General features: G+C 42.2%; 1 protein-coding gene across 1 annotated transcript in view; it reads left to right on the forward strand.

The window, feature by feature from the left end:
* Positions 1-925: 925 nt before the first annotated feature.
* LOC140126320 (E3 ubiquitin-protein ligase RNF213-like) overlaps positions 926-23,069 on the forward strand; it is a 218,326-nt gene continuing 196,182 nt past the window's right edge. Inside the window, exons 1-5 of the mRNA XM_072145609.1 lie at positions 926-1,085; positions 6,064-6,861; positions 7,983-8,062; positions 11,331-11,489; positions 17,461-17,660. Coding sequence (XP_072001710.1) covers positions 1,080-1,085; positions 6,064-6,861; positions 7,983-8,062; positions 11,331-11,489; positions 17,461-17,660 — 1,243 coding nt within the window. The 5' untranslated portion in view covers positions 926-1,079. The remainder of the gene's footprint in view (positions 1,086-6,063; positions 6,862-7,982; positions 8,063-11,330; positions 11,490-17,460; positions 17,661-23,069) is intronic.

The raw sequence follows: 23,069 nt of genomic DNA on the forward strand, positions 1-23,069 counted from the left end.
CAATAAAAAGCTATAGCCCACAAGAATGACCATCTCTATTCTCCAGTTTGAGTAATGGCTGATTTAGGATTTGCGTTACAAATCACTTTGCTTATTTATGAGTGAATGAATAATTTTATCAATGCTAAATTAAAAGGTTTGGTTTTACATTGCATTCCTTCCTCGCACAAGGACAAAACTCAATCCACAACATGTTAATGTGTGGTGGATTTTGATGCTGATTACACCTACAGATCCACAACTAAAACTCACCGAAACTATTGACATACTGCAGATTATAAATCCCACCTGGCATATATGGCATGTCAATTTTAGTAATGTGAACAATTGACATGGGTTTATGAAGATCATATTGATTCTCATGGTACTGTGAGACACAATGGGGCACATTTACTTACCTGACCGAGGTGCGATCCCCGACGAAAACCCACAGCTGCCGCAATTCACTAAGATCGTGCGCCCGATATCCTGCATGTGTCGCTTTCCCGATCAGGTCCCCCGGAGTTCACTTTCTTCTTCCCGGTGCATGTAACTGCATTATATGCGACACAATTTTAAAGTTAAATCCCACGGTTTGTCCGAGTCCGGCGGGCCACCCCCCGATTTGTGTTCCGTGAAAGCCGGCGCGATTGCAACACAATCCGATCGTGTGCGACCAAAAACCCCTGTTAAATGCGGCGCAAAACAGAAATCGGCGGGAAACCCGGCAGAAATGCAGTCTGCGGACCCTTAGTAAATGCGCCCTGATGGATTTTATTCACCAACTTCCGCAGGAAATATAGAAAATGTACACGAAAGCTAAGGTTCCATTTACATATCATATTTTTTCCTTGAAAATTAATAATAGTTATTTATTTTATTCATTAATATACTAAATGTTATGTCTTAATGATATTTAGCAATGTATTATAATTTCTACAGAAGATGCAAACAAGAATTTGATCCCTCAAACTGAGGTTGAATTGGAGCCCGGGAAAGAACTTATTTTAGATGAAAGCAAAATAACTGCTTGTAGTGATCCGATAAAACGAAACAATGAGCCTCTATCACTGGAGGACACTGATCCACCAAACAAAGAAATGAAGGTAAGGAAGTTGTAATGTATTCCAAATATAGAATATATGAAGAGAGTTTGTTTTATTTAGACTCTTCAGATTTTACTTTTAATTGAGTTGAAAGAAAATTAGGGGATAAAATAATTTTGCATCTTTTTTAAAAACATTGGGGGTCATTTACTAAGGGCCCGATTCGCGTTTTCCCGACGTGTTACCCGAATATTTCCGATTTGCGCCGATTGTACCTGAATTGCCCCGGGATTGTGGCGCACGCGATCGGATTGTGGCGCATCGGCGCCGGCATGCGTGCGACGGAAATCGGGGGGCGTGGCCGAACGAAAACCCGACGTATTCGGAAAAACCGCCGCATTTAAAAACCGAAAAAGTGTCGCTTGGGGAGCGCTTACCTTCACCTGGTCCGAGGTGGTGCATTCCGGCGCGATGAGATGACTTTCAGCGCAGCAGCGCCACCTGGTGGACGGCGGAAGAACTACATTCATAAATCCCGGCCGGACCCGAATCCAGAGCAGAGAACGCGCCACTGGATCGCGACTGGACCGGGTAAGTAAATGTGCCCCATTGGCTGATAAAGTAAGACCCACACTTTGTGCACTGATTTTTAATTATCAGCTCTGCTGTTGTTATAGTTTCCAGCACAATGGTGGTGCAGATTTCAGTTATAACCAGTGGAAGTTTTCTGGTTTTAGTTGAAATCCTCCAGTAAATATGGAAGGCCAAGAAATCAGTCATGACCTATTTTGTTCCTTGCTCTACTCCATCCACTTTATTATATAGCAAAAATTGTGACTTTTTCTTGCCTTAACTTTGGTACCCTAGCCAGACATGCAAAATTGTGTCCAATCAACATAAAAATCAGCACAATCCGGATTGATCCAAGAATTGGTGCCCTACGTGAAATGAATGTCCAAAACATGTAAATATACATAAGCAGTGAATAATTGCATATAAATATATAGCAGAATTAAATATATTGCACGCCAGGGCTGTAATCAGGTAGGAAAAGACTTCACTTGCTGTTTGGTAGTTAGGATGCAGCTGTTCCCCTTTCCTACTGTGCAGGCATGGTCTGTCCACATATATTGTGCTTCTCACCCTGATCTTTCCTGAGTTACAGCAATTTAAGTGTTGAAGTTGTTTGTCAAAAATCTTCCTCAGTAGCAGTTAAGTGGGCAAAAACTACCGTATTTTCCGGGCCATTAGGCACACCGGAATATAAGGTGCATCAGTCCGATGCGCCTTATATATGGAATTATTCCATATATAAGGCGCATCGGACTATAAGGCGCAGGGTGGCCGGGGGGCGTGGCGGAGGTCCGGGGGCGTGGCAGAGCGGTAGCGGGGACCTATGTAAGTAGGGTCCGCTGCCCTGCTCCATACATAGGGCGCACCGGACTATAAGGCGCACTTTGGATTTCTAAGGAAATCCTAGACTTTTATGTGCGCCTTATAGTCCGGAAAATACGGTAACCTCTTCCTGTATCTCCTCTGAAGCTGAGTCAAATTTGGGCTGACCACAGTTTCAATGTTACCTAATGTTTTTATCATTAAGTAATTTAGCATTGAATTTGGCGTAAACCCAAGTAAACCCAATGAACACTGCACATTTTTTGCAAAAAGGATCTATACAGTGACTAGCTTGGCCACTTTTATCACACGGAGGAGCACAGACAAACTAGCAAAGACATGTAGTGAAACCATTACATGAAGTGTATAGTCTGTGCTATGTGTGCACTAAGGGTTAACAGCTTCTCTGCTGTGTAGAAAGTGTATGATGAGCAGAAGGTGAGGCAGGGGCTGCAGAGGAGTCTATTATACAGCTTGAGGTGCAGAGGGAGATGGTTCTGTACAAGCAGATGGGATAGAGGCACTGATGGGGAATAAGGGAGAGCTAGTACCTCACTATTTTATATACAAGACACTCGGTTCTCCTATCCTAAAGCATCACATGACCGTTGAGTGGAGTGTGCAGGGAGCAGTAGCCCCCCTCCTCTTCAATACTGTATGTGTAAAAAATACTCTATGGAGTCTCAGGAGAAATGAGCACAGCTGGGAGACACAGCTAGTGGAGAAGTAAGCTAAACAGAGGAGGATAGCAAAGAAACTGCTGCACATACGTAATCAAGATAATAAGTAAAGTGGCTCTACATCCCAAAAGCTATTAATCTGCAATTAAAATATAAATATATATAGGCAACACCCCTGCCAATGCAAGGCAGAGGAGTTGTTGCGAATTAACCCCTAATATGTGTGTTCCCCTAGTAGAGAGTCTGATAAACTCCTCTTCAGGAAACTATACATGTACAGAGGTAATTGTGCAGCAGTAGATACTTCCTGGATAGGCAAGGGTTAATGTTATTTAATGTTATCATCCAATGATGTTCCAGTATTGTAACTGGAGTGTGATTGGAGAGTGAGATCACCTGACCAGGGATTAACTAAACCGTTAGTCAGGGGAGGAGTTAGCACAGAGTGAAGAGGAGGGAGTTCAGAGGAGAAACTTCAGAGAGCTTAGATCCCTCTTCAGGCCCAGCTCTCACCACATGAGGAGCTCCCAGGCCTCAGCATATCTACTACACACTGAGTGACAGACAGTGTGTGCCTCACATCAAGAGAGCTCACATAGAACAACCAGGATTAAAGCTGCAGCTTCCAGCATTGGACACGGCTACATACCAGCCTGCCCCTGCATCCAGGCTGGTGACACAACTCCTAAGGTTCCTTCTCCTAGATCACTCCAGTATCCGACTTTGTACAGTATCGTTTGGCCTGTTGCTGCTGTTGGTTCGAATAAAGAACTGTAAGTTACTTTTATGCACAACATTGCCTCCGTCTGGTCCCTGCTATGGCTGTATCACCATCAAGGGCTCCCTCATACACCATCCAGGGAAACATACTACAGACACTAAGGGGTTGCCCCAGGGAGAACCAGTACCACAGCCTCTCCCTCATCTAATTTCTTGCACACACCACCCGCTGGAGACTGCCAGGCTGTGGGACAGCCCTCTGGTCACCATACCAAGCACCGTGACACTTGCACGCCTAGGCCGCAACCGCCAGCCACTCCGGTATTCTGGGCCCTGGCTGCCTCCAGGCCCCAAGGAAAGGCTAGGCCCCGGTGGGGGATGTTGCGCATATATATATATTATATTATATTAGCACTTTAAGGGCTTTTCCCTTATTCTGGCAAATCACTGTCTCTCCACTTTTCTCATGGTGCAAAGGCTTTTATAATCTGGTGCACTATGTGCATGCCAAACGCACCTACACTGAGTGCACCAGTTTGTTTTTTGTTTTTTTTTCAGGTGCCCTTCTCCTTGAGGCTGTCACACTTTAAAATGCCCCCTTTGTGTGACTCTGGTGACACACTGTAGTCATCTCCCTGCTCATCACTTTAAGCACAATATGGTACATTGGTCACTGAAGGTGCATGGGGCTTCAGAAGTGGTCGCAACTTGTGTCTCCAGCATTGATTGTACTTTCCTGTTTTTCCATATACTCCTGGAAGCGGCTTACAGAACTGAATAAAAACATGTGAAGACACAATTACACAATTAAAGTGGCTCCACTCAATTTGGCCGCCACATAAATCTTAAACCCCACTCACCAATTTTGGCTAATGACAGCGTAACACTAAACTTGCCTCATAATCCTAATCCCCACCTGAAAGTCAGTGTGTGGGCATCACCTTTTATCAATCAGTCATAAATTGCTGTAATTGCTTAGATAGAAGAAACTTAACAATAATTGTCCAGTTTTAGTGGTGCATATTAAGTTTGCAAGCAAGAAAAGTCAAATTATATAACAGGTAACATCACTAAAAAAAGTAGTTAGCACTGAAGAAGTGAGACTTAAAGGGAACCTGCCAACAGAAATTGACCTAATAAACCACTAGCGGTATGTTCACAAACATCTTAACACCTTTCAGATCATGTTTCTTTCATTACCAAATGTGGTGGCTTTATCCAAAAAAATCATTGAAGTGAGATGTAAATTGGTTGTATAAAGTCAAGAGATTTTAACAAGGAAGTCAAGCTCTCTCTTCCTCAGAGAGCTCCATCAAAGTAATTGATGGTCCTGCATTCAGAGACCGCACTAACCACAACTCCTGAAGTTGATGCATGATATCAGTCACAGAGGAGGCATTCAGAGCTCTCCACCTTGACTTCAGTGTTAATCTCTCCACCTCCTTGACTTTATGACCAGTTTACATCTCACTTCAAAATTTATTTTCTGGATGATGTCATCACACTGGACCACGAAAGAAAGAAAAACTAGAAGGTGTTGCGCTAGTTTTATTGTCCAGTTGACAATATACTGGTAGTGGTTTATAAGGCCAAGTGATGATGACTGGTTCCCTTTAATAGGAAATATAACGGAGAGAGGAGCTCTCCTATAGTTCAGTATCTTTGTGAAACAAGTTTGATGTAACAGTCATAAAACTACTAACCTTATGGGGTTGTGAAGCTGGGCACAACTCCGATAGCAGCTTGAATATGTACATATATTATGTGCGCATCTGTGTCCTCCCGCTGCCGCGCTCCTAGGATAATTCTTTATCCGAAACGGAAAGCAGCTCCAAGTAGTAGTAGTTCGAAATGGCAATAGATGATGTGCGTTTGTTACGGCGCTGGATGACTCTCCAAGGAAGTTAAAATTTATTTTATTGCATAAAATTAGCCATAAAATTAACCAGATGAAGCAATCAGCCCGAGCTTGAAACGCATAGTTCTGATTAATTCTTTTTATTTATTTTGGAATATGGCTAATTTTATGCGATAAAATACATTTTAACGTCCTTGGGGAGTCATCCAGCGCCATAACAAGCGGTCATCATCTATTGCCATTAGGTTCCCTTTAATGTCAAATAATACAGTTATAGCAAGAAGCCAAGGACGTAATGGTATAAAAGGAACGGTAAACTGGTAACTTATAAAAAGTTATATTTGTTTAAATAAATTAAAATGTGGTGTAACCTTATGTTGTACAGAAAAAAAAGACGCAAGAAGGGTCTTCCAGCAAAACAGAATTGGTGTCCCTTCCCACTTCTTTTGAAGAACATCAACATGATGAATGTCCTACCAATGCACCCGAACAGGTCTCTTCATGTCCAGCCACTGAAGCCGTTTTGGATAATGAAGATGGTAGAAATGTTGTCACATTAACCATAAAGACAGATTCAGAAATAAAATATTCTAAGCAACTAACCAAAGAAATACAAGAATCATCAGAAACAGCAGAACACAGAGCTATGCTGCAAGACGGGATGAAAGATTTGCCGGAAAAAGATGAAACCCAAAAGTCCAGCAGCAAAGATCTCATTGATGTGACAAAAGATTCTGACACCCAAATGCTATCGGATAGTACTGTTACATTAGAGAAATCAAAAGAATCTGATTGTCACCATAAGACAAAAGAGGGTGATATGCCAAGCACATCCAAGTTTGAAAAAGTGACTATTATCACTTTGGGAGCAAATGATGACTATAAAGAATCCAAAAACAAAAATGAAGTCATTGATCAGGTCAGTGAAGTTGGGTCTCAAGATCTTGATGGCCTTGATACACAAGGGAAGGATATAACTAAACACATTGAGGATTCTGAAAATAAGGACACAAAAGACCAGAACCAGGGGAATAATTTTAACAGATCAGAACAATTAATTAAAGAAATTGATAATAAAAGAAACGAGAATGCAACAAATGATCTCAAAATGAAGGAAGCAAATAAGAAGATTGGTAAAAATACAGCACGGGAAAAACAAGAATCTGAAAGACTAACATCTCAGGTAGGTTTCTTAGCATGAGATTGTAATACGAGTATAGTTTGTTGTAGTCTAACAATATACTGTATAATTAGTCTTGCGCAACTTGAGACATGCCAACGACTAAAATAAGCTTTTAGGCTGTTTATATCTATGTGGTGGCCATCATGCCCAACATAAGAATACTGTACTATCATCTAATAGGTTTATTAAAGGGAACCTGTCACTGGGGACCTCATTTTCACTAAAGAGAGTTTGCAGAAGCTTATTATACCTGCAATGCAAATCTGCCTTTCTGTCTTCTCTAAGCATTTGCATTACAATATAATTGTGTGCTATAACTTACCTTGCACCCTGACACAATCCTCTGTGTAGTCCTTGGGGTTGGGTTTTGGTTTGGATGCTGTACAGGAGCATAAAGGTGGGGGCTGAGAGCTGAGGAGTTTGCAGCAAAGACAAGTCAGACCAACCCCTTGGACTAAACAGAGGATTCTGTCAGGATGCAAGGTAAGTTATAACACTCAATTATATTGTAATGCAAATGCTTATAGAAAGAAGAAAGGCAGATTTGCACTGCAGCTGTAATGGGCTTCTGTAACCTGTCTTTAGTGAAAATGAGGTCCTTGGAGACAGGTTCCCTTTAAGGTATTCATCACTAAAAGGTACACTGTTAGCAGCTTCTGTACCACTAAACTACCAGCATCATCAGGTACATCAGCATCATTTGTAGCATTACCTCCACAGGATAACGAAAAACAGTCTGATCTGTGGGGATCACAGATTCACTGATCACTAAATGGACTGCTGGGTCCTTTTCCCACTAACTTAAATGTAGTGGCAGGTAGACTATGCATCCTACCACCCCATTGAATACTGTGGGAGTACTGGAACATGCAGTGTTTGTGAGTGAAAGAGATAGCAAAGTGCTGTGCTCCCCCATTCAACTCATATCAATGTATACCCATTTCTCTTTAGTGGGGATCTTAGCAGTCAGACTCCCACATATGAGATTGTTATCCCCTAGAATGTGGATATGGGATGACCATCAAACCTGGTACAATCCCTTTAAAAAAGATAAGAAATTGAAAATGTCTTAAGATCTGAGCCAAATAAAATACAATGTATTTTATATCACTTACTTGTAGCAGACAATGGACGAAACTAAGAGGCAACAAAATGAAGCTGAAAGCAATGAATATCCAGATACTTATGTGGCACCAGCACGGTATGTTCCATTTGTTTATATATATATTTCAAGTTTTAGTCAAAAGACTATACTTGGGGAAAAAAAATTTGACCTGGTAGAATCCTTAGCAATCTGTTTTACAGATGAACTGTTGCCACAGCAGCAATGACTTGAATAATAGTTGACCAAATATTTTGGGTAACTGCCCCCTTTCTTACTGTTATCTTTTCGGGCTCACCTTCCTATTGTTATAATAAAATTTCATTTATTGATTTCTTCCTTTTCTTTGGAGATGGAGGGAGTTAAGAGTGTAAGCTTTTACCATCTACATGAGACAAGAAATATTACATGTTGCTTCTGTATTTCACCTTCTAAATGTGCTTTTCATACGAAACCGAATAGTAATGCAGTGGTCTGTAACATAGGTTATGAGGCTGAAAAGAGCCTAATTTTTACACTTTGAATTGCATTTTACAAAACCCCTCAATCTTAAAGGGGTTGTGTCACCATAGTACATAACTGTAATTCAGCTCAATGCATTGTGACAAGTACTTTCACCATTTACACTTATTACAAAATATGCAGGCTTACTGAGAACTCCTTTTGTCCTGGTTGCTGGCGCCCCCTGGTGGTAGCTGTGTCCCGTCCTGAACAACAGCTGATCTGGCCGAGTCTGCGCACAAATATTCCCCAGCTGCTCTGCAGTACAGATCACTCCACACTGAGAGATCACCTGACACACTGCAGCCAATAGGAAGTGAGAGAGGAGGAAGGGCAGAGAGCTCAGACATCTACACAAGTGAAGGATGTGATGTCCCACTGTTTACCAGCTCCACATGTGCTTCTAGCAGATACAAGGTAACTGCAGCCAGACATGGCTATCTGCTGCACAGAGGAGTCCTCCCCTAACATGGATCATAGCAATGTAGCAGCCCTCTCCTCCCTCCACCATTAGTCAGGTCACACAGGTGCCTACAGCAGCAGATACAAGGTAACTGCAGACATACATGACTATCTGCTGCACAGAGGAGTCCTCCCCTAACATGGATCATAGCAGTGTAGCAGCCCGCTGCTCCCTCCACCATTAGTCAGGTCACACAGGAGGCTGCAGAGATAAGACAAGTAACAGGCTGAGCTCTGATCTCTCCTGATGCAGTCCTCCTCCTGTACCCTCCACCATTCACTGTCCCTCCATGCTACACTGCTGTCCTGCAAAGGGGCCCCTGTCCCTGACTAGCAGGGAAGTAGCTAAAGATCAGTAACATGTGAGAAGCTGTCACCTATCTATCATCCATCTCCTATCTATCTATCTATCTATCATCTATCTATATCTCATATCTATCTATCTCCTATCTATCTATCTATCTATCTATCTATCTTGTGATTTAGTTGCAATTCCTTACAAAATACACAGAAAGAGATGCAATTAACGGCCCCAAAGTAACATACAAAAAGTTTATTAGTAAAGCCGGCTTATACTTGCGTCGGCTTATTCTCGAGTATATACGGTATATACACACACACCTTATACTGAGCTTAGAGAGGAAGCAGTGTAGGTGACACCAGTAGCAGATTGCTGCTGTGCTGGGGATCAGTAAATGCAGGGACTATTTGAGCACAGCAGGTGGAAGGAGACTCTGAAGGCTGATTGCTAGGCCCCTCCCACCTCTGCTTCTGTGTGGAGCAGAATAGAGGCTGAACAAGCATCATAATAACAAATAGAGAGGTATCTTTAATTCCAGGTAACCATTACAAATAGATTTTTGAAATATTTTAACCTCTTTGACAGCTTTTTGTAGTAAACTGTTTCGTGGCATAACCTCTTTAAGAACTTTTCATAACACAAATACTCTTACAGTGAAGAACCACTTCACTTCTTCAGTTCTGCTGACCAACTCCTACGCAGGCCTGACTAGCCACACTGGGTTGTGGAGCCTCAAGGGATATTTTGTCACAAGCCTGTATCCTTACAATTAAATATATAGCTATTGGTGACCTGGTGTTAAAGGGAACCTGTACAGGAGCTCAAACGTGGGGGCTGATGAGGATTTTGCAGCACAGACAAGTCATATGGTGTTTTTTGAAATGCATGTGAACCAAAGGCAACCCCTGGGACTCAACAGAGGATTCTATCAGGGTGCAAGGTACCGTACCGTAAGTCTAGGGTGGAAAAGGCATTGGTCACAGCTTCCCCAGTATATAGCCAGCCAGCCCCCTGTAGTATATAGCCAGCCAGCCCCCTGTAGTATATAGCCAGCCAGCCCCCTGTAGTATATAGCCAGCCAGCCCCCTGTAGTATATAGCCAGCCCCCCCCTGTAGTATATAGCCAGCCCCCTGTAGTACATAGCCAGCCAGCCCCCTGTAGTACATAGCCAGCCAGCCCCCTGTAACAAACATGATGATTCATACCACATTGCACACGACCCTTTATGACCAAAATGACAATCCATACAGTATTGCACTTAGCCCTCCTTCACCCTCATGATAGACATGGTAATTCATGCAGAATTGCACTTAGCCCTCAGATGGACAGAGATGTCCCTAGTATAACCTATTTCCCTCAAAGGGGTTGAGGCCCAAAAAGAAAGGGGAATCTCTGTTCTAATAATCGGGTTACTTATCTTATCAGGAGGTATAGGTGTTCGTCAAAACAAGTGGCGAACCGGTAGAATGGTGGCGTGTAGTATATAGCCCCGAGTATGCCCAGCATATAAAAAAAACTGAGTACTCACTTTTCCGATGCCCTGGCCAGGTCCTCTGCTTCTTACTTCATGTGTGCCAGCTCCAGGTCAGCGACAGGTCCGCGCACACGGCTGGCGCTCAAACTATGATGTCAGCAAGCGACTGACATATCGCTGACCTGGAGCTGGCGTCGGCATACATGATGTAAGTAGAGGACCTGCCCAGGAGTCGGAAAGATGTGTACTCAGTTTTCTTGTTTTTTTTGTTTTTTTTTGTATAGCCGAGTGGGAAAGTTTCAGCACGAACATTTTGATGAAAAACTGGGATTATACTTGTGTTTTTTAACTTACCGTATATACTCAATTATATAGTAATTCAAATTCTGTACTTAGAAAAGGCAAAAATACATATTTTCAATGCAGCAGTAATGGCCCCCTGTCTTTGTTAAAAATGAGGTCCCTGGTGACATGTTCCCTTTAAGGAGTAGTGGTTACCGGTGATTAGTGTTCCCAAGACCAGATAACAGTGTTTGTCCAATCTAAAACACATTTGCGCTATTTTTTTGTGGGCTTGGATTTTACACAGTGTACATTCTTCCTCTATCTATTTTTATTTTCTATGCAGGATACGAGATCTGACAAATGACATCACAATATATTTCCATGTTATCGTATCTAAGGAATTTGGACTCAACGTGGATGATGATAAAGTAATTGTTAGAGCTGGACATATGAAAGGAAATGATCCTTGGAAAAGTGTTGTGTGTGAAATGCAGTTTTCAAAGTAAGTTACATTTCTTCTAGTACTGATGTTGTCAGTTAATTCATACAGCAACTTATTTCCCTAAGAATAGAAGGATGGTCAGGTGATTTAGAAGTTAGAAGGACTTTATACACATTTGGGTGATCAGCTGGTCCTGTTCTATTTGTGTGAAAATGTCCCAGAGTATAGCAGACATCGTTGTGATCCTGATATTGTTCTGTATAACATATTGGTGGCAGTAAATGGGCCTAAAATCTTATGACAGGTTTTCTTTAAATTTTTTCATTCAGAATGGACCTTCACATAAAGATTATTCATATAAACTGGATTGATGACACAAAAAAAAAGTTGTGCAGTGTAAATAAAATTCACACTTGTAGTGGTTAAAATTAACCTGTTGGGGGTTTTTCTACACGTGCCCCTCTCCGCTGCTCCGGGTCCCCAGCGCTCCACGATTCAGTGATGACTCTGGCAGCGCCGCACGCGTGCCCCCGCCTCCCTAGGGCAGCTTCAAGCGATTTAAAGGGCCAGTGCGACGATAATTGGCGCTGGCCGCCAGCCATATTTCTTAACCCCTTCCCGCCGCAGCCCTTTTTCGTTTTTGCGTTTTCATTTTTCACTCCCCACATTCAAAAATCTGTAACTTTTTTTTATTTTTCCATGTACAGAGCTGTGTGACGGCTTATTTTCTGCGTAACAAATTACACTTCAAAATGGTGGTATTTATTATTCCATACTGTGTACTGGGAAACGGGAAAAAAATTCCAAATGCAGTGAAATTGGTAAAAAAACGCATTTGTGCCGTATTCTTGTGGGCTTGGATTTTGCAGATTTCACTGTATGCCCCAAATGACAGGTCTACTTTATTCTTTGGGGAGGTACGATCACATGGATACCAAATTTGTATAGGTTTTATAATGTTTTCATACATTTAAAAAAATTAAAACCTCCTGTACAAAATCTTTTTGGGGGATTTTGCCATCTTCTGGCGCTAATAACTTTTTCATACTTTGGTGTACGGAGCTGAGGGTGGTGCCGTTTTTTGCGGATTTTGATGACGTTTACAATGATATCATTTTTAGGACTGTACGACCTTTTGATCACTTTTTATAGAATTTAAATTTTTTTTTTAAATGGCAAAAAAGTGCCATTTAAACGCAGTGAAAAACCGTTATCATATTTTGATAGATCGGGCATTTTCGGATGCGGCGATACCAAATGTGTTTATGATTTTTACTGTTTATTTATATTTATATCAGTTCTTAATTTTTTTATTTTAACTTTTTTTTTATTTTTACTATTTTTCAGACTCCCTAGGGTACTTTAACCCTAGGTTGTCTGATCAATCCTACCATATACTGCCATACTACAGTATGGCAGTATATGGGGATTTTACTACTCATACATTACAATGTGCTGATAGCACATTGTAATGAATGGGTTAACCCTAAGTAGCTTCGGGTCTTCGTTAGACCCGAAGCTACCATGGCAACGGATCGCCGCTCCCCGATGACGGCACGGGGAGCGGCGATCCACGGAAAGATGCCGGCGCCCGCGCGCCGCCGTCTTTTTTAAGCCGCCGGCACCTTTGCCGGCGGCGATCAGCAGTAAAACACCCGCGATCGGTGCCCGCGGGTGTTACCGGTAAGCCTTTACTGCAATATGCAGCAAAGACTTACCGGCTATGGAGAGGCCGTTCAAACTCTCCCTTCCCAAGCAAATATTATACAGCTGCATTATGAGTTATAGCCAGTAGGTGGTGTCAATACCAATCAATAAGTATAGCGTTAAGGGGAATGAATATATCATTAAAGGGAACCTGTCACCAGGAGACCCATTTTTACCACTCCCCGGTCCCCACAGAGCATAGTACATACACTGCCAAAGTGTCTTTGTATATAAAATAGATTTTACAGAAAAAAAGATATGTTCTATAGTACATTTCAATGCCAAGTGCTGTGTGACTAGGCACTTGCCCACTGGGAGTGGCTGAAAATGAGCACGGGATTGGCTGTAGAGGAGCAGGGGGCGTCGCTAAGCCAAGTGATGGGTGTTTTCATATATTTGAAAAGGACACATGGAGGAGCAGTTTCCCAAGGGTGGGGGAGAAACTGCTCCTTGCCAGCCACTTCCAGGTGACGAGTGCCTAGTCACACAGCACATGGTATGGAAAGGTACTATATAACATATCTTTTTTTCTGTAAAACCTATTTTTTTTTATACAAAAACACTTTGGCAGTGTATGTACAATGCTCTGTGGGGACTGGGGGAGTGCTAAAAATTGGTTTCCTGGTGACAGGTTCCCTTTAAAGGCAACTTCATATAGAAACCACTTAATTTATAAGATCTAGTAAGCGATACTTTGCCTGTATGTCCAAGAATATCTGAAATGTAAAGAATCGTAAGGGACTCGCCAGGCAGTTAAGGAACTTTGGGTGGCTTAGTCCCCCAAATTGACCTGACAGATTAATCTTAGTGTTTAAAGTTAAAAGGCCTCATGCACACTACCGTATTCTCGCCGAGTCCATATCCTAGACAAGCATACGGCTGGGTGCAGGAGAGAGGAGAGGTGAACACTCTTCACCCCTCTTCTCTCTATTGAAATCCATATAGGATGTGACCTAAATTTTGCGGCGCCACCCGGCTCTGTCACAGTGCGGTGAGACACAGTGTGCTCACCACGTCGTAACTGGGTGCTATAGATGTCTATAGGGGCCGTGATCCAGTCACATGGCTGGATCACGTTTCCCCATATGGTAGTGTGCAATTTCTAACTGTCTCATAGTATTAATTACTGAGACCTTGAAATCAGCGTTCCCAGAAATCAAATCCCCACAGATCATATTGTTTTGACATATTCAGCATCTTCCCACCTCCGCTCCCTCTTCTGCACCCCACCCCCATTTTTTTCCAAGGTTATTGGGAAATTTGTATGTGTTGATGTAGTTTGATGTGGCTACATTGTTGATGGTCACAAAAAATCGAACCATGTATTAGTTTCCAAAGATCTTGTGCCTTACGGTTATGGGGGTTTTCCCGTGAAAATAAAGATCATTTTAACCCTTTGCTTCACAATTTTACACAGTTTTATTGCTGTTTTAGCTCATATCACTCCCTAGGATGGTCAGTGCAATATTCCAGGGTCTGGAAGCTGACATTATCAGAGTACAGGTTTTTATACACTTTTATTTACCTTCTGAACATTGTACTAGTAACTGAAACATAGAGTGAGAGCTCAGATCCATGAGATGCCTATTACACATTGTTAGAGAGTTTTATTCAGGGCTCCAACAACCCTTCCTAAGTTGTAATGTGATATCCAAATTATACAGGTCTTTGTTCCCAGCGCTGGGATAAGCAGCACCGCAGACAAAGACATGTCATAAAGGAAACCTACCACCACAGATCTAACAATTAAGGTGGATCTGGTGGTAGGTGTCTCTAATGTATGTAAGGATAGCCCTTGTAAGGTCTAATCCTTTAGTCCCCTTTACCTTTTTTAATCTTTAATTGTGGTAATATGCTAATGTACCAAAGAGGCTACTGGGGCGTGGAGTAGCCGGAGCTGAGGCTACACGGCGCGGCTGCTCCATGCCCCAGTAGCCTTCTTGATTTTCCTACCTAGATATCTTCAGTGTGTAGCTATAAGGAGCTGCGCTCCCTTGTTCGCAAAGCCGGCATTCTATACATGTGCAGGCCGCCGGCTGCGTGGTCTTGGGTCTGAAGCGGGAGCAACTGCGCATGCGCAGAACACCGGCTTAGCTGGCGAGAGCTGAAGATATCTGGGTAGGATGATCAAGATGGCTACTGAGGCGTGGAGTAGCTGCGTCGTGTAGCCTCAGCTCCAGCTACTCCACGCCCGGTAGCCTCTTTAGTAATAGAGCATATTACCATAGTTTAAAGATTAAAAAAGATAAAGGGGACTAAAGGATTAGCCCTTACAAGGGCTATCCTTACAAACAATCGAGGCACCTACCACCGGATCTACCTTAAAGGAAACCTACCAGTTAGAATGGTAGGGGTAAGCAGTAAGTACCAAGCACCATCTCAGGGTGAGCTGGTGCCGGTACTTACTTTCGTTAGTGTTATTAACCGCTGTATCGCGGTTTTAACACTGTTTAAACTTTAGAGCAGAAGAGGCTTCGGCGCTGCACACGACCGTGCGCGCGTAACATCTCCGGCGTTTCCTATGTAGGCGCGCGCACGATCGTGCGCACGCAGCGCCGAAGCCTCTTCTGCTCTAAAGTTTAAACAGTGTTAAAACCACGATACAGCGGTTAATAACACTAACGAAAGTAAGTACCGGCACCAGCTCACCCTGAGCTGGTGCTGGGTACTTACTGCTTACCCCTACCATTCTAACTGGTAGGTTTCCTTTAATAGGTAGGTCAGTGGTGGTAGGTTTCCTATAAGCTGTACTCAATTACACTTTATTCCAGGCGCGCAGTCATGTATATAGAAAACAGAAATGCTTTGCAGAGGGCGTGAAAAGTTGATAAAATGCTGAAATGCTATAGATTAGCTTGAATATACTTTGAGCACCTGCCCTTTGGCTACTTTTCCCAAAATAATGTTAATGAACTCTGATTTGTAAAGCGCTACCGAATGTGATGGCGCTATATAAATAAAGATTATTATTATTATTTATCGTTTCTTCTAGAAACCTTGGACTCAATGGAAACCGTGTCTTATCATAAAATGTACTGTGAAGGCCCCCCTTCCCTAGTCAAAACATGACCTTCAGGCGCTGCGAGAGGAAGCAGGAAAAGGGCACTAAGGACAAAACTATGTCAGCTCTCCTACATCCCTGCTATTCCACAACCCTAGATCTCCTGTGGCTTACTCCCATGATAAATAACTTCTCTGTCTGTAGCTGGTAGTACTTCTCATGCTGCTGCCGGCAGAATGTCGGTGGATGTGTCAGTGTGAGCTCTGTCCTTATATGCAGGGGGCGGGGCTACAGGGACAGAGAGACTAACTCAGTGTAGCCTCAGGCAAGATGGCTGCCGACCCTAAAAGTCAGAACTTACAGGGTCGTGTCTAGGGGCAACTGAAATGGTGTGCACCAGGACTGATAGACAGGTTGGACTTATATCTGTGAAATGTTGTATTTTTTTTAATAACCGTGAATTAGAGAATGTGTGTTATTTTGTTAACCTGAGTAAATTTAAAGGGGCTTTCCCACGAAAGAAAATTCTCACATTTCAATCCCTTGGTTTTAACCCTATACTTTTACAATTTTAATCAGTTTTATTGCTGTTTAAGCTCCTATCTCTCCCTATGCTGCTCAATGTAAGATTCCAGGGTGTGGGTGGGGCCTCTCTAAGCAGACACATTACTGTATTATCCATCTAGTTCTGAGGGGTGACAATGTGATTATATTATCAGGGTACAGGGTTTATATGCAGTTTCATCTGACTTCTGAAATTGTACTAACACATTGACACATAGAGAGAGATGAGACAGATCAGAGATGCATGAGATTATTACACAGAGGCTGTCAGCCCATTACACTGTGAGCTCTGCTACATCTCACAGACCTGTGCCTTCCTCCCCTTTCCCCCGGATCACTCATTTCCTTATAGCTTGTAGTTTGCAGCCTCTTTCTCTGCTCACCATGTGCTGAAAGGATGTGAATCAGTGAGTGACTCTGAGCTCCGTGCAGGGGGCGTGGTTACAGCCACACAGCATAGACAGACGGAAATCTCATCTGCATGATCTCATCCAAGATGGCGCCTGACCCAAAATCAGAAGTTATTGGGTCGTGTCTAGGGACAACTGAAATGGTGTACACCAGGACTGATAGAGACAGGTTGGAATTATATCTGTGAAATGCTGCATTTTTGTTAATAGTGAATTAGAGAATGTGTTATTTTGTTATCCGGAGTACATATAAGAAGCTTGTCTTCGTGGGACTCGAGGTAGAAAATTTTCTTAAGTCTTAAGTGCTTTTTTTGTTTTCAAAATAAATTTTTATGTGTGTTTTTTTTAGAGAGCACAAGGACTTTGGATTTTTATATGAAGGATACACCTATGTCGCCAAAGACAATCTGGACAAAAACATTCCATACAAATATGCTGTTGTGCGGGGTAATGGCGCTCTAGAATATGAATACATTTACTGTGAAACTCAAGAAAAATATGTAGTGAACCGTTGTCTTCATATTCCATCAATGTATGTCTTCAAAGGAGGTGAGAATGTTTGAATACATATCTTATTTATATTTTTATAACCTTAAACTATTATGTTCTGAGATTTTACTTCATAGAACACACTGATTGGCCTCAAAGAGTATATGCGATCATCATACTTTACATAATAGTGGTCACAAGGGTGTATAGTACGTTATTGCTGCAGCAAGGTACCATAAGCAAAGGCCAGCACTGACCTCCAGTTGAGGATTTCACACTTGATTTTACTTTTTCTTTTCTTTCCGCACTCTTGTTACTGCTTTCATTGTAACATAAACACCAAATATTTGAACCAAAAAACATGCAAAGAATTAGTATGACAAAAAAGTTGAAATTTTATTAGTTACAAAGAATAATAAATACAATTACAGGCAGTAATAGATAGACCACAGAAACGAATAAAAGTGGCTGTACAGAATTAGTGGTGGCCAGGGGGAGATATATAATCCCCGAGAGACCCAAAGAGGTAAGTAAAACAATCCCTAATAGGAACAATTATAAGACTTAAAGGGGAGATGAAGGTAAGAAGACCAAACTCGCATTGCCAAATGAAGAACCTGAATTGGATTGAAAAGATACCATACCAAACAAAAGATGTACTCGCCACAGACCCCGACACGTGTTTCGCCGCTAGGCTTTCTCAAGGGGAGTGCTTTCATTGTAACATAGTTGAGTGTCCGGGTGCCTTGTATGTGAAATTAATTTCACACTGTTGGTAACAAATGTCTCAGTGAAAGAAAACAAAGGGTCTCTATGAATGACACATTCTCAGATTGGGTTGAAGTTACCAGTGGGGGTACCACAGGGGTCATTATCTAGGCCACTTCTTTTTAATATATTTTTTAACTTGTTTATTAAGCGAGAAACAAGACAACATACATGTGATATATGGCTGAATTTATCATTACACAAAAAAACAACTTATGCACAGTATCAAAATACAGCTTAATCCATGAGTCTTATACCATGACAGGTATAAATGAGCATAGAGTTTGATACATAGTTACAACCTAAACAAAGGCTTCAAGGCCGAAAGTATAGTGTTAAGTGAGAGTCACACCATCTGTCCCAAACTTTGACAAATTTCTCTGGCGATGTCTATGGATACATGCCACATTTCCATAGGGAACAACACCATTTAAAAGTGAAACGTGTAAAATGGTGGTAGCCTTTGCCACCAGCTTAGTTAAAGGACACCTGTCATCAGGTCTGTGTCACTAGTCCTGTCACCTCTACCTGTTGGAGCAGCTCACAAGGATCCCATCCCAGCCTTTATCTAGTCAATTCATACATTAACCCCTTAAGGACGGAGGGTTTTTCGGCTAATTTCTCGCTCTCCAACTTCAAAAATCCATAACTTTTTCATTTTTACGTGTACAGACCTGTGTGAGGGCTTATTTTGTGCGTAACAAATTTTACTTTCCCGTAATGTTATTTATTTTAACATGCCGTGTACTGCGAAGCTGAAAAAAAATTCCAAATGTGGAAAAATTGAAAAAAAAACGCACGTGCGTCACGTTCTTGTGGGCTCAGTTTTTACGACTTTCACTCTTCGCTCCAAATAACACGCCTACTTTATTCTTTGGTTCGGTGCGATCGCGGTGATACCAAATTTATATAGGTTTTATTGTGTTTTAATACATTTTCAAAAATTAAACGAATGTGTACAAAAAAGAAAAAAAAATTTTGCCATCTTCTGACGCTAATAACTTTTTCATACTTTGGCGCACGGAAATGTGTGAGGGGTCATTTTTTGCGAAATGAGGCGACGTTTTCATTGCTACCATTTTGAGGTCTGTGCGACATTTTGATCATTTTTTATTTCATTTTTTATGTTATGTAAAAAGGTGTAAAAGTCGCATTTCGGACATTTGGGCGCCATTTCCCGCCTCGGAGGTCACCGCCGGCCGTAACCGTTTTTATATTTTGATAGATCGGGCATTTTGGGACGCGGCGATACCTAATATGTCTGTGATTTTTACTGTTTGTTATGTTTTATATCCGTTCTAGGGAAAGGGGGTGATTTGAACTTTTAATATTTTATTAATTTTTTTTTATTTTTTAAACTTTTTTTTTTCTTTTTTTTTTCACTATTTTTTAGACCATCTAGGGTACATTAACCCTAGATGGTCAGATCGCTCCTACCATATACTGCAATACTACAGTATTGCAATATATGGCATTTTTGCAGGTCATACATTACAATGAGCCACTGGCTCATTGTAACGAACCTGCATAAACCATGTAGCCTCGTGTCAAAAGAAGACCCGAGGCTACCATGGTAACCGATCGCCGCCCCCCGATGACGTTCGGGGGCGTGGCGATCGAAAAAAAGATGGCGGCGCCCGCGCGCCGCCGTCTTTTAAACGCCGCCCGCCACTTTGCGGGCGGCGTTTAGAGGGTTAATAGCCGCGATCGGTGCAAGCACCGACCGCGGTTATTAGCGGTGGGGGTTTTGTGCAAAATGCAAAAACCCCCACCTCTGTATGAAGAGGACTCAGCCCGTGAGCCCTCTTCATACATCCCTTATACCTCTGCGCCGTAGAGCTACGGCGCAGAGCGTTAAGGGGTTAATCATTGTAAAATCATCATGTAAATAAGGCTGGTCACATGGTCAGAGGCAGTGATGTCACCCTGTTACCCCTCCACTCTCCTCCCCCATGTCTGTGTGTAATGTATAGTAAAGCATTGCTGGTGTCTGTGCTGCATCTGCCGACTTGCTCTCTCCTCCTATACATAAGTGAGAGACACAGACATCAGCTACACATGAATCTGAAATGTTCTGCTATAACATGGCTGCCTGGAGCTGCTGTATCCCTCCTATACACACACAGGCTGCAGGGCGCACCAGCACCAGGAAGCACATCATTATACAGCCTCACATCATTATACAGGCTGTCAGTCAAGCACTGGGGGTGTGGCTGTGCCTCCCACTCATGAATAAGCTGGACAGCTTGAATATGCTAATGACTTATTGGACATTTCACAGGTCATTTGCATACAGCTTTAGGACCTCATTGCTTAAGTTTACAGGCATGTAGAGGTACAATGAAGGGATAGAGGCAATGCTTTCTAATGGTAGTTTATGAAAATATATTTAGTTTAGGGGGTTAATTTGCCTAACGGGTTCTCTTTAAATGGTAAAAACTTTAGTTTATTGTATTAATCCATTAAAAACCATGGTGGACAAAAAATATGAAAAGAAAACATAAAAAATGTGCACACAAAAACAAGGGGTAACGCGTTTTGGACCGATACATTATGGTCCTTATTCATACCCATTATGCTCATAGACAAAGGACGTCAAAAGCACCAAAGCAAGATTCAAAAGCACCGCCCCACAAGGTCACATAACCTGGAGACAATCTATGATTGGACAACTTTAAACCAGTGTTATGGGTCACAATAGGGCAATTTTACAGGAGTTAAAGGAGGCTGAAATACCAAAGAGAAGAGATCAAATTATACACGATTTTAGTGAATATGTCAGATCATTTCTTGAATAGAGTCCAAGTGGAAAACGTGTTTCTACGGTAAGTATCCATTTGGCCTCCCGCATAAAAAGTTGTATCACAGTATCCAAAAAAATTCCACTGACTCTTTTGATGTGTTTCTCTAACAAATCCAAATTTACATACGCGCTAGCCCTTTTTAGTACTGCCAAGGCGACAATAACCTTATTTACAAACGAAGAAGAAAGAGTGTGTATGGGGCACAGCTTATTTAGTTTAATCTTATAGCGGGAATGAACGGGGTGTGTCTAACCCTTTTGGCCAATTCTTCTTATGGAAAATATCGCCTGTAAGTAAATGCAAGTGGTGGTGCTCAAAATTCTGACTAGCACAGGACAGAGTATTCAAACTTCAGAAGAAGAAAGGGAAGAAGATTTGGCACTCACCACGTAATAAAGTATATCTTCTTTATTTCTTACATCGTAGACATCGTAAACAGGTACCACATAGACAGGGGAAGGAACGTGACAGCGCGGGAGCGCTAGTTAGGGACGACTCGTTTCGCGCATCAGCGCTTCATCTTGCCTGTCTTGCGATGTCTACGATGTAAGAAATAAAGAAGATATACTTTATTACGTGGTGAGTGCCAAATCTTCTTCCCTTTCTTCCTCTGAACCTTATTTACAAACTGTCCTAAGACAGTTTGTAAGGCCTTATCGTTCAGGCCTAAAACTTAACCTTTATTATTAATTACTGATAAAATTTCTTTAAATGGAATTCACTCCAAAACAATGATAAAATTGTTTGTTGGGGCTGCTACAAATATTGCGTCCTATTTTTTGGGAACAAAATGAACAATGTACACTATTTCAGCTTATGCGTTTACACTAACTCTGGCAACTCTTCTCCAAACCTTGAATACAAGGGTACCTCCTCTGCTGTGAAATGCAAAAACACCACCATCTACCCCATTAACTCCATCTAACCCATAAGTTGTTCGCCCATCAGACAAGGGGGGCTCTATTGTCTTCCTAGATAAAGATATATATCGTACTACTACTTTGGCTATGCTCCAGGCTAAAGATACATATTGCAGACTCTCTTCAGATCATCTCTACAAATTAAATCCAAAATGTCAGAACTTTTAAAGGAAGGTGTACATTTGGGATTTTTTGACCAACGAATGATGGAATTTTTGTTACCTACAAATTTTTTTGTCTTTGGTCACTGTTTTTTGTTGAGGAACATTTTTTGTGCCTTTGGTCACTGGTTTTTGTTGAGGCACATCTTTTTTTACCTTTGACAACATTTTCTTTTTACAACGGGTAGGCTGTCTCGTGGGGGCCTGTTTTTCACCCTCTTCGGCCAATCTTTTTGTTGCCCTGTGGGAGGAGAGGTACCGACAACGAGACAAGACAAGAGCAGGGGAAGGGGAAGGAGGGGGGGGGGGGGGTATAGAGTGACTTCCAAATAGTCTTTCGGGCACTCTTGACCAACTAAGCGTAACCATGCTTCCCAGTGGTAAAGAGATCCTAAAAGGCCGTAGTCAACTTTTATTCCTCGCAGGTAGCCCAGGCCATAATTGTTGTACCCGGATCTGGGGAGTCGTGGGACACCAACTCCTCCATTCTACGTATAAATCGGAGCTCCTGTATCCACTGCACTGTAGTATGTGGGTGGGGGCTCTTCCAGTGTCAAGGGATCACCATCCTTGCTGCTGTGAGAAAGTGGCGAAGGAGGCCCTTTTTAATGGAGGAGATGGAGCCCGGCAACACTGAGAGAAGGGCGTCTGTGGGCTGAACTGTATGGTCTTACCAGAATCCCTGCTGTAGGTGTCAAACACCATTCGCCATAAGACCTGTATCACTGAGCAACTCCAGCAAATTTCCGAAGCTCCTTGATAGGTCTTGTGAAGCCTGAGGGGGCACCTGTACCATCATGATAAAATCTTGTAATT

The sequence above is a fragment of the Engystomops pustulosus genome, chromosome 4, assembly GCF_040894005.1.
Source record: "Engystomops pustulosus chromosome 4, aEngPut4.maternal, whole genome shotgun sequence".
NCBI classification, from domain to species: domain Eukaryota; kingdom Metazoa; phylum Chordata; class Amphibia; order Anura; family Leptodactylidae; genus Engystomops; species Engystomops pustulosus.